General features: G+C 42.3%; 1 protein-coding gene across 3 annotated transcripts in view; it reads right to left on the bottom strand.

Moving 5' to 3' along the window:
• Positions 1–8,407: 8,407 nt before the first annotated feature.
• The window catches only part of bcl11ba (BCL11 transcription factor B a), a 46,654-nt gene continuing 44,515 nt past the window's right edge, over positions 8,408–10,546 (bottom strand). For all 3 annotated transcript variants that reach the window (XM_062440036.1, XM_062440034.1, XM_062440035.1), the window contains one exon: positions 8,408–10,546. This exon is cut by the window's right edge. In XM_062440036.1, coding sequence (XP_062296020.1) covers positions 8,688–10,546 — 1,859 coding nt within the window. In that variant the 3' untranslated portion in view covers positions 8,408–8,687.

The raw sequence follows: 10,546 nt of genomic DNA, 5'->3' as shown, positions 1-10,546 counted from the left end.
AGGAGGAGGAGGGGGGGGGGTGTTAGAAAGCAAGAGTTGCTTCAGGAAGAAGAAGAAGAAGAAGAAGAAGAAGAAGAAGCATTTTCATTCAACACTAAATCACAGATGCATTCATCACCTTCACCTCCATTTGTCTAAACCCCCCCCCCTCCACCCTCCTCTCCTCCCTTCTCCCCCCCCCCAACCAGAACCGCCGCTCCTCTCAGATACAGAAATGCAAATTTGTCCTCCCTCCTCCCTCCCTCTATTCACTCCTTTCTTTAATTATTTCTACCATATGGACGCCAACTAGGATGGGAGGATGAGAGGACGGGTGGAGGCGATGTAGGAGGGAGGGGGGGGGGGGGCACAGTGTTTCTTCAAAATCAGCATGACTACTGGTTGATTTATCCTCAAACTTTCCTCGGTCCCTCTCTCTCTCTCTCTCTCTCTCTCTCTCCGCTTCCATCTCTTCATCCCCTCCGCCACCAACGCCCGGTTGACGGCTCTCCTTCCCTCTCCTCTTCTTCTTCTTCTCCTCTCTCTCTCTCTCTCTCTCTCTCTCTCTCTCTCTCTCTCTCTCTCTCTCACTCTCTCTCTCTCTCTCTCTCTCCTCTTTCTCTCCTATTTCCAAAGCTTAACTTCATTGTCTCAAGCTCCACTCCGCTTTCATCTTAAGACAAAGATTTATGTAAATCTTTGGGCCGGGCGTTAATGCGGAGCGCCGTGTGAGAAATAGCATCCCTAAATCGTGGCATTGTTGTTGAAAATGACAAGGCAGGCCCGTTAATCCTACAATGCGATCATCCAAATGTGTCATAATGCCGTGTGTAGGCAGGCAAATCTGAATATCAAAAAGACGCCACGCACCTCTTACTGCGCCTTCGCTACTTCCACTGCTAGAACGCACTACTTTCCTCTATCTCCTCCTTCTTCTTCTTCTCATTCTCTCCGTCTCTTTAGCGTTTTTTTTTTTTTTAAATATTTTAAAGAACTCACCCTGCTTGTCACTTTCCTCACGTTAAAAAAAAAGGGGAATAAAACACACACGATACGCCGCGATCTCGAGTTTGTCTCGCTTTTACTTTTATTCTTTCGTTTTTCGAGCGCTTTGATTCATTCGCGAGGAATTCCGTCTAATTGTCTAAGTGACGGTGAGATGAAATAAATCGATGGCTTTGTCACCGAGATGTGTTTTGTGGCGGGCGAACAATACGCTACCGTACAAAAAAAAAGAGAAACAAAAAAAAAAAGAAGAAGAAGAAGAAGAGGCCTCCTGTATCAACACGTTGAGTGGAGTCGCTACATATGGAGCGTTTAGCTAACAATCAGTTACCTTGTATTCCCCCTTTATTTAGGATCAGAAGAGGAGGCAGTGCCAAGCTTCTTCCTCTTTCCTCTTATTGTCTGCCGCTGCTGCTGCCGCTGCACTCGGGGATCAAAAATTGAGCCCCTGTGAAACTCTGATGAGGATTCATTTGCTGGGGGAAATTGACAGTGGAAAAGCGAGGAGCGGAGAGAGAGAGACGGAGGAGCGTGATAGCAGCAGAGGCAGTAGTAGCAGGAGCGGCACCACTGCCTCTTTTTTTTTTTTATTTGTTGGAAAGAGCCATGAAACAGGCATGCCAATCAATTGGACAGGGACAAGGCTGGTGAATGATAATAATAATTACCGAGCCACGCAGACGCAGATGCAGACGCAGATGTGGACTCTCCCTCCTGATTGGACGTGAGACCTCTGGCTTAATTAAACAGCCCAACCCTTTTATTTATTTATTTATTTATTTAACTTCCTGACATTGTGACACCTCCTCGTCTGACCTCATCTCCCTCTCTCTCTCTCTCTCTCTCTCTCTCTCTCTTATTTTTTTTTGTGTCCCTCCAAACCCCTCCTCCTCCTCCTCCTCCTCCTCCTCCTCCTTCATTCCTCTGCCATCAAGTCTGGGAGGAGCCCCGCGGGGGGATTTTGTCAGGGAGAATAGCGGCGTTGATCTTGAAGGCTTAAGACCCTACTGTACCTGTCAACAGTGTGGCTTTGGCGCTGACGACCAGCGGCTTAAGTCATTTGAAGTTGCTTTTTTTTTTTTCTTTTTTTTTTTTTAATGAGGAGGGGAGGAGGCGCAGCCAGCGCTTGACAGCCAGTCAGGGTCTTGAAATAATTCCATACCTCTGAATAACCAGAGGTGTCTGTCTGACTTAATCCAACCCCCCCTCACCACCTCATCCCTCCACCACCCCACACACACACACACTCACACACACATATACACACCTCCTCTCACTCACACACACACACTTTTAAGGTAGTGGAAATAAAAGCAGGTTGCAGGGCTAATAATGAGGAAGTGGTGGCAGAGGGGGGGGTTCGGTTCATCCTCGTCCCCTCCTGTCACAATGCACACTGCACTTCATGTGAGGACTGACTTTTAGAAAATCAAGAGCACAAAGATGCATCCCTTAATTAAAATGATTGCATGAATTCTGTTTTATTTTCTCATATCATCACAAATGGTCATCTCATATGATAACATAACACCAAACATTACCCCGGATCAAAAAAAAAAAAGGGTGTAAACGTCACCCTTTATTACATATTCTGAACCTCTGAGATTTGTTCGGGGTGTTGTTTTACCTGCAATACAAATCCCTTCATGAATCATAATTTTCGGCTATTTTAAAATGAATTACTCGCGATTTCTAATCTCTTTTTTCCCCAGTCAGGCTTTTACTCCTTCTCTCCCTCCTCTTATTGGGTCTCATTACTTCGCTCTCACTTTCTTTTCTCTTGGCTGGGATAATCCCCCCTGTAGGGGACTTCAAAGTGCAGGCCAGCCAGGGAAAAGCCTTAATTACCCATTTGCCTTGAAACCGGAGCCAAATCACAACTCGCCCCGGTCCGTCCGACTCCGCGCTCCTGCCTCCCTCGACTAATTGTGGGTCTGGATTTTTTAAATTTTTTAATTTTCCTACCTCCTCCTATTCCTACGCCGAGGAAAAAGATTAAATTAAAACGAGAGAGAAAAGTATGAAATGGTGAAGCAGGTGACGAGATAGCGACCTTATTCGAGGGTGCCGATGTGCCTCCGTGTGTAATGTGTTTTTTTAAGAAAGGGTTTAAATGAAAGCAAAGAGAATCATTCTACACACCGAGCTTGCTATCGTTGTAGATTTGTGTACGTTCATTGTAAATCACTCAGAGTGGGAGCAGATAAAAAACAATAAAGGATCTCTTCTCTGTCTGTTTTGTGTTACTTTTAATAGGCGAGCCACACTCCAGCTGACCAAAGATGTATTCTCCTTCCTTTTGAATTCCGTTTTAATTATCATAACTTGTCATTTATTCATCGCGCTCTTTGAAAAAAAAAAAAAAAAAATCGAGCCCCACTGATTGATGGCGAGGGTTCAACATTTTAACAAGTAGCGGTGGCACCTCTGAAGTGGCGCGCTGCTTTTTTGACAAGAGATGTCAATCAGAGCGGCGAACGGGAGGAAAGACGGCTTATTGTGGATGATAATTGTGCTGGTGGTGATTTTTTTTAGATTAAGTGAATAAACTGGAGGGTTAGAAATGTTTTCACTGAAGGTTTCAGATTTAATTATAGATGCTCAAAGAGAATTATAATATACTTACAGTATATGTAGAAACATGTGGAGTCACTGGATGAGTGTTAACATTTACTGTACTGACCAGAACTATCTGATACTTACATGTAGTGTTACTCATGTTTTTACTTACTGCTCCAGATTTAATTATAGATGCTCAAAGGGAATCCCAATATAATTACAGTATGTGTGTGTAAAATGACTACACTAATGTAAAGTCATTTGATGAAGTTAACATGATTTAGACTGTTGAAAAGTCTGAATCTGATTAACTGGAAGTATCCAAATGTTTTGACTGTATGTTTTAGACTGAATTAGGCTCAAAACATTTAAATCACTTATATACAGTTATAATAACATGCTATTACTGTACAATGTTAAAGTTTATTTAGCTTTTTTTTTTTTAGCTTTAATGATATTAAAATGTAAAGTTTAAAGCCTCCCTCCACTCAAAAATGCAAATATGTTTTGCTTCTCGCACCTGTGAGCATCATTTGTGACATCAAAGATAGTTTAGAAGACAATCCTAATCCAATATTTGACTAACACAGGCATGTTTCTATGATGGAGAAGGAGTTCATGTCATTTTAATAATTTTTAATGAGGTAACTGAAGAAAACAAAACCCAACAATATTGGACATTATTATTTCAAGCAGAGTATTTTTATTTATTCTAAAAGATGACTGGATGGTATCTTTAAAATACATGTGTATGTGTAAAACTGTTCTGTTGATGGTGATGATGATGATGATGATGATGATGATGATGATGATGATGATGATGATGATGATGATGATGCAAAGTAGAATCCCTGATTGGATAATAGTAAATTGTAATATGCTGATTGATACTGTGAATTGTTAAGATTGGCCAAAACTAAGTAAGAAAATAGCAAAATTAGGTTTTACTGTCTATCTATTAAAGTATAACGTCAGAGTTGGGGTTCAGATAATAATCAATGATGCATTACAGTGACTACACACAATAGTCTGGTTTGTGTATTACTAATCATCCAGTTTGTTGTGTGGTGTACTCTTTAAAAAGAAGGAGAAGCAGACAGCGGGAATCTGAATGTCATGTTTACTGTAACCGGCCAATGGCGTCCACCGGCCGCGCATCTAAGTGACATCATAGATAACATAAGCTGCAGCCTATGAGAGTCAGTTAATGTCTTTTTAAATAAAGTGACATCACAAACAGCATCACATCCCTATTCAAAAAAAAAGAAGAAGAAGTGCATGAAAGATATGTTCGGTTCATGTTGTGATCATCAGCGTCTTTCCCATGGTCCCTCTCTCTCTCTCTCTCTCTCTCTCTCTCTCTCTCTCTCTCTCTCTCTCTCTTTCTCTCTCTCTCTCTCTCTTTGTCAAACCAGCGCAAAGGGATAAAATGAGACAAACAAGCAAGAGGATGGAGAATTGTAACAGCTTGTATTTGTGCTCTGTTCTCATGCCGAGAAATATCAACGGAGGGGAGGCATGTGCCTGAAAACTGACATGGAGGTCACAAAGGTCAAACAGAAGAACCCAACCCTCCCAAAAAAAGACAAAAAAAAAAAAAAAACACTGCTAGTGCCAGTTAGAAAATCACAAACAAATTTTAAAAAACAAACAAAATCAAAACAGCGTAGTCATAGAAAACTATGTACAACCAATAGAGTGGTAAACAAAACATCGATTTGTGTTTTTGTCACTAAAAGGCCGTCAAACAGCCTTTTTTAATCCTCTTCTGTACAACATGAAGCATTACAACAGTACAAATTCATCAGGTTGTGTTTTTTTTCCTGCCGAATGAGAGGGAAAATAGATTGTGGCAGCCTGTGAGTTGTATCTTGTCATTGGAATGAAGTCACCCCTCCCCACCGCACCCCATATTATAAGAGCAAGACGTCCCGAAGGTACTGGAGAGTACCCTATTCACAAAAGGATGCACATAGCCTACAAGTGTTTTTTTTGTTTTTTTTTTAAAAGACAAGCTCCTTAAGGAAAGACAGCAAGTGCCTACACATGTATTTCAAACCATCCATGAAGAATAATCCATTCCAGAAGAAGAAAAAAATAGATACAAGTCAGGATTCTCAGCATGTTTTTTTTTTTTTTTTCTTTTTTCTCTTTTTCCTGAAAAGCAGAACCAATGTTCCGTTGTGTCTGAGGGAGAAAACTTCCATCTGCTAATGGAGCGCACCCACACCCACCCACCCACCCGACCCCCCCGCTCCACTCCCCACCCCTCCCTCCCTCCCCAACCACCCTTACCAACCAAAATCCAAAGTTTGTTACAGCTCAGTCATTTTTTAATTCATTTATTTTCTTTTTTTTATTTCATTACACCCAAGGCAGAATAAAATTTACTAAAATTGAAGACTTACAGTTACAGTGACAAAAACAGTTTTAAGAGACCCACAATTTAAATTGGACTGCAAAATAAAAAATAAAAAACAAAACAACCTTTTTTCTATTTTTGTAAAATGCCCAGGCATTCTCCAATATTACAAATACTGGTATACTTTTACAGTAAACAAGAAAAATGTAATATATATTCATATATATTTATATATATACTAAAACCCCGTCACCAAAATAAAAGAAATAAAAGAAAAAAGGGGGGAAAAAACAATATACACATCGCCACTACGGCATTCAGAGAAATTTTAGAAGCAAACCTGGAAAAAAAAAAAAAATACTCGTTTGTTTAAAACACACATACACACAAATATTATTTTACCCTTGTACTTGTTTCAATACTGTAAACTTATTTTAAGACAGAGTGCACTAAATTCTTTTTTTTTTCTTTTTTTTTTAGTTTCTGCATTTCCTGATTTTTATCCAGTCTCTTCCTTGACTTTTTGTGTGGCTTTTGTCCACTCCTGGAATTTTCTGTTGAGGGACAGAGTCTTTCCTTATGAGTGAGGAATTTGATATATATCTATATATAGGTTTGTGCCTTTATATGTACATATGCATACATATATACACACACAGACACATCGATATTGTGCTGGGTACTCCTAAACCTAAACTCAGCATTGTTTCATTTGTAATAATTTAAATAATTATGTTGAAATGTCAAATTACACATTCAAAGTTAACACAATTTCACAATTTTTTTTTCCTCTTTCAATTCGATGCTTCATAAAAAGTGTTGCATTTGTCTGAGACAATAAATAGGAAGATCATTATTCAAGGCACACTCATGTCAAATTGAATGGCAGTACAAAAACTGTCCCAAATAAATTATTATTATTTTTAATTTTTAATTTTTTTATAGTGCCAGCATTGGGAAAGCCAAGCCTAACAACCCTGGGCACTTCAGTGTCAGGAGATCCCAAGCTCTAGACCCCTTAGTACCTTTTCTGTCCAGCTCTCTGTGTGTGTCGGACGGAAAATCATAAAGTGCGGGCCTGTTGTTATGAGCTCTGAATGTTTCTTTTACAATCAGATCCGATTTCAAAATAAAAATACAAAAAGGTGCCACTATGAAGGTGGAGGAAAGAAAACTGGGGCTGTGATATTGAAAATAACAAAAAAGGGGGGCATGGAGTGAAGCGGTGCTGCTTGTCTTGTCTTCCTATCCCAGCGCACATTGATACATTTTCCTCATCTACACAAAACTGTTCCACAACTAACAGTGAAACTTTGATGGATTCCCGGAGAGATGACTTCAATAATCAGATTCATCCTTATACAATTATAGAATCACTATGACAGTACAAGTCAAAATGTACTACTAATTCTTTAACAAAAATGCATAGGGATCTTGATTTTTTAAATAAATTCCAACAATAACATCTGAGAATTAAATTTTCTTTGTGGCGACTGACATGTGTGCACATAATCTAGCCCTCTCTAAACTAATTTTAGAAGCAGTGACTTCAAATATAAATGCATATGATCACTTTGAAATGAGGATTAAGCTTGGACATTAGGCTAGATAGGGGGGGAAGGTTGGGGGGGGGGGCAGCAGAGGACGGCAAGGGATGCTTGAAAACACACAACTGTCCCTAATTATTTTCCACACATGATGAAATTGAAATCCACTGAAAGCTGTTTAGCAAAGGGCAACATAAGAATGGATAGGTAAATAAAAAAAAGTAGTATAGCTCACCCTGAGATGTCCCTGTGCTTACTCTGTCCCATTCTTCCATCTATCTCTATGCATACTTGTCTTGCATGGCTTCATGCTCAGTTTACGCCTAATAAATAATATAGCCTAGATCATATGGCTTCATGCAAAATATAATACATGGATGTATGAATGTAGGTTAGATGGTAGAAAGTGGAGGGAGGAAAAGCAGAAGAAATGGTTGGTTGTCGTAGCGTTGTCAGGGCTTGGTACTAAGTACCAGTCAGCAGCTGCCTTATCTAGAATCTGGCTGATAATGATGTTCTCAGGAGGAGACAGAGTTTATGAACCTTGGGATCCTCTTTGATTTCTGATGTACTCTCAAATATGACACTCAATGCTCAATATCCAATTATATTGACATGTCTTAGAGTCAGTTTATGTTACAATGCCAAAGGATTGTTGTCCGCGTTTCGTCATCACACAAAATAGACTAATTCTAGCATTCTCAGTTAACGCCACTTTCAAATTGAAGATTGAATTCAGCTTCTCTTCAAGAAATCACACGTGTAGCTTAATATACAATTTCCTACAAGCAGCGGCCAAAAATGATTACTTAAAAATGGATTTTTTTGTCTTCTAAAAAACTCTCAGGATACAATGTGGGTTTTAAAAAAAACAAAAAAAAAACAGATAAAATCAAAGTAAAACAAATTTTAAAAAATATGCCTAAATAAAAATGTACCTGCACATGCCAAAATACAAAATCCAATAAATACAGAAATTATTGCACAGTTAAAGGCTCCACATATGTCATAACTCAACTGACTGATTGTTTAAAAAGGAACGCCAAATGAGGCAGTTTAGACAGCTTCAATTGGTGTTAAGATCTGTTTTTCACTTTTTTCTCAGTTGGCAGTTTCTTAGGCAAAAACACAAAATTAACCCAAAATTAAGATTTCAGAAAAGAGTATCCAGCTACCCCATTTTGTTTATTTTTTAAGTCAAGTGTGGCGCAGAGTATGGAAATGGGAAACCTGGTTTAGGTTCTCTCTGCTTGTTCAATTTTGACCTCATTGGTCATCAAATGTTCTCCATGCCACTTTTTCATATGTTTCTCCAGAGTGCTGTACACGCTGAAGGGCATTTGGCAAATGTCACAGCGGTAAACCTCCTTACCATGCTGGCCATGTGTCTTCATGTGGCGCGTGAGCTTGGAGCTCTGGGCGCAGGCATAGTTGCACAGCTCACACTTGTAGGGCCTCTCGCCAGTGTGACTACGCCGGTGCACCGTCAGGTTGCTACAGTTCTTGAACACCTTGCCACAGTACTCGCAGGTGTCACACCTCCTGCTGTCCTTTGAGCTCGGTCGGCCGGCTCCTCCACCCAGATGAGGTGTGCTGCCCCCGCTGGCGGTGCCACTGCGGCCTGATAGGCCACCATCTAGCAGATCGCCTGGAGGCGTTGAGAACCGCAGGCTGCCATTCTCGGATGAGTGCTCAGAGGAGGTGGCGAAGGGCGATTGTCTGGAGTCAGTGAAGCCTAGGAAAGGGTCTTTGATGAAGTGGCGTGAGGCGGCATAGCCCACCAACCACTGGGAGTAGACGTTCTCAGAAGGAATGTGGGGTGCTGGGGGCATGTCCAAGTCCTTCTCAATCTTGATCCTTTTATTTGAGGAGTTGGACAAGCTGGGGCTGGTGATGGGGGTGGGCTTACGGGGGAACAGGCCTGAGAAAGAGTCACTGGAGCCACAGTTCCGGCCATTAATGGTTGTCCTCTCTTCCTGCTGGTGGTGGTGGTGGTCCATCTCCCCAACCACCGAGTCCTCATCCCCAGTGTCCCGCTGGACATCCATGCCCCTCTTAGAGAAGGGCATCCTTTTACGATTGTCAACTATTAAGTTATTGAACTGCTGTATAGAGTTGATCCCTCCACTTTCCACCATCTTCTCAAGGGCGAGTGATGACTTCTCCTCTGAGGGCGGTTTAGAACCATTCTCCCTGTTTCGGAAGAACTCAGACTCAATGCTGAAGTTGGATTCCGGTCGACTCTCATTCTCGAGTTCTTCCTCTTCTTCCTCCTCTTCCTCCTCCTCATTACCTTCCCCCTGGAAGTCCCCATCGCGATTTTTCATCCCCTCCCCTGTGACGTCACTGGTACCAGGCTCTGGCGAGCTCGTGGTGGACAATCCATCATCCGAACGCCCCGTCAGCGACCCAGCCTTGTGCATGTGAGTTTTCATATGGCGCTTCAGCTTGCTAGCCTGGGAGCAGGCATGGTCACAAAGCTGGCACTTATATGGTTTTTCTCCAGTATGGCTGCGTCGATGCACCACCAAGTTGCTCTGGAACTTGAAGGTCTTCCCACAGAACTCACAGGACTTCACCTTGTTTTGTGTCTGAGGAGGGGTGGTGCTGTTCGGGGGCATCGGTGGTAGGGGAGGGGTGCTCAGAAAGGGCGATTTGGGCCCAGGCTGGAACGGGTTAGGGTTTAGTAGTCGGTGCATAGGGTTGGCCCTGCTGGGTGACAGCGGTGGTGTGGTGCTGTTGTTGTTCCCTGCCAACTCACGTAACCGCCTGGAGAAGTCCATGGACTGGGACTCCATGGCCATAGGCGTTAGGCGCATCACCCGCTCAAAGGCACTGGGGTGCTGGGAGATGAGGCCCATTTCCTCTGCGCTAAGGCGTTCCAGTCGATGGGGATCCAGGTGGTGGCGGGGAGGCGGGCTGACAAATGGAGGCGTGTTAGGGAGGCGGCTCTCCACGAAGCTCGGAGGAGGCTCCCGAAGCAGGGGACCCGCCATCCTCAGGAGGTGGAAGGGGTTATTGTCCCCGAGAAAGTTGGTGAGGGGGGACTGCGGGATGGAGTCGTTACCCATGGGTGGAGGCATAGTGATGCGTG

This window comes from Scomber scombrus, chromosome 19, assembly GCF_963691925.1.
Source record: "Scomber scombrus chromosome 19, fScoSco1.1, whole genome shotgun sequence".
Classification (NCBI taxonomy): domain Eukaryota; kingdom Metazoa; phylum Chordata; class Actinopteri; order Scombriformes; family Scombridae; genus Scomber; species Scomber scombrus.
The sequence above is the reverse complement of the archived record's forward strand: the minus strand, read 5'-3'. Positions and strand labels throughout refer to the sequence as shown.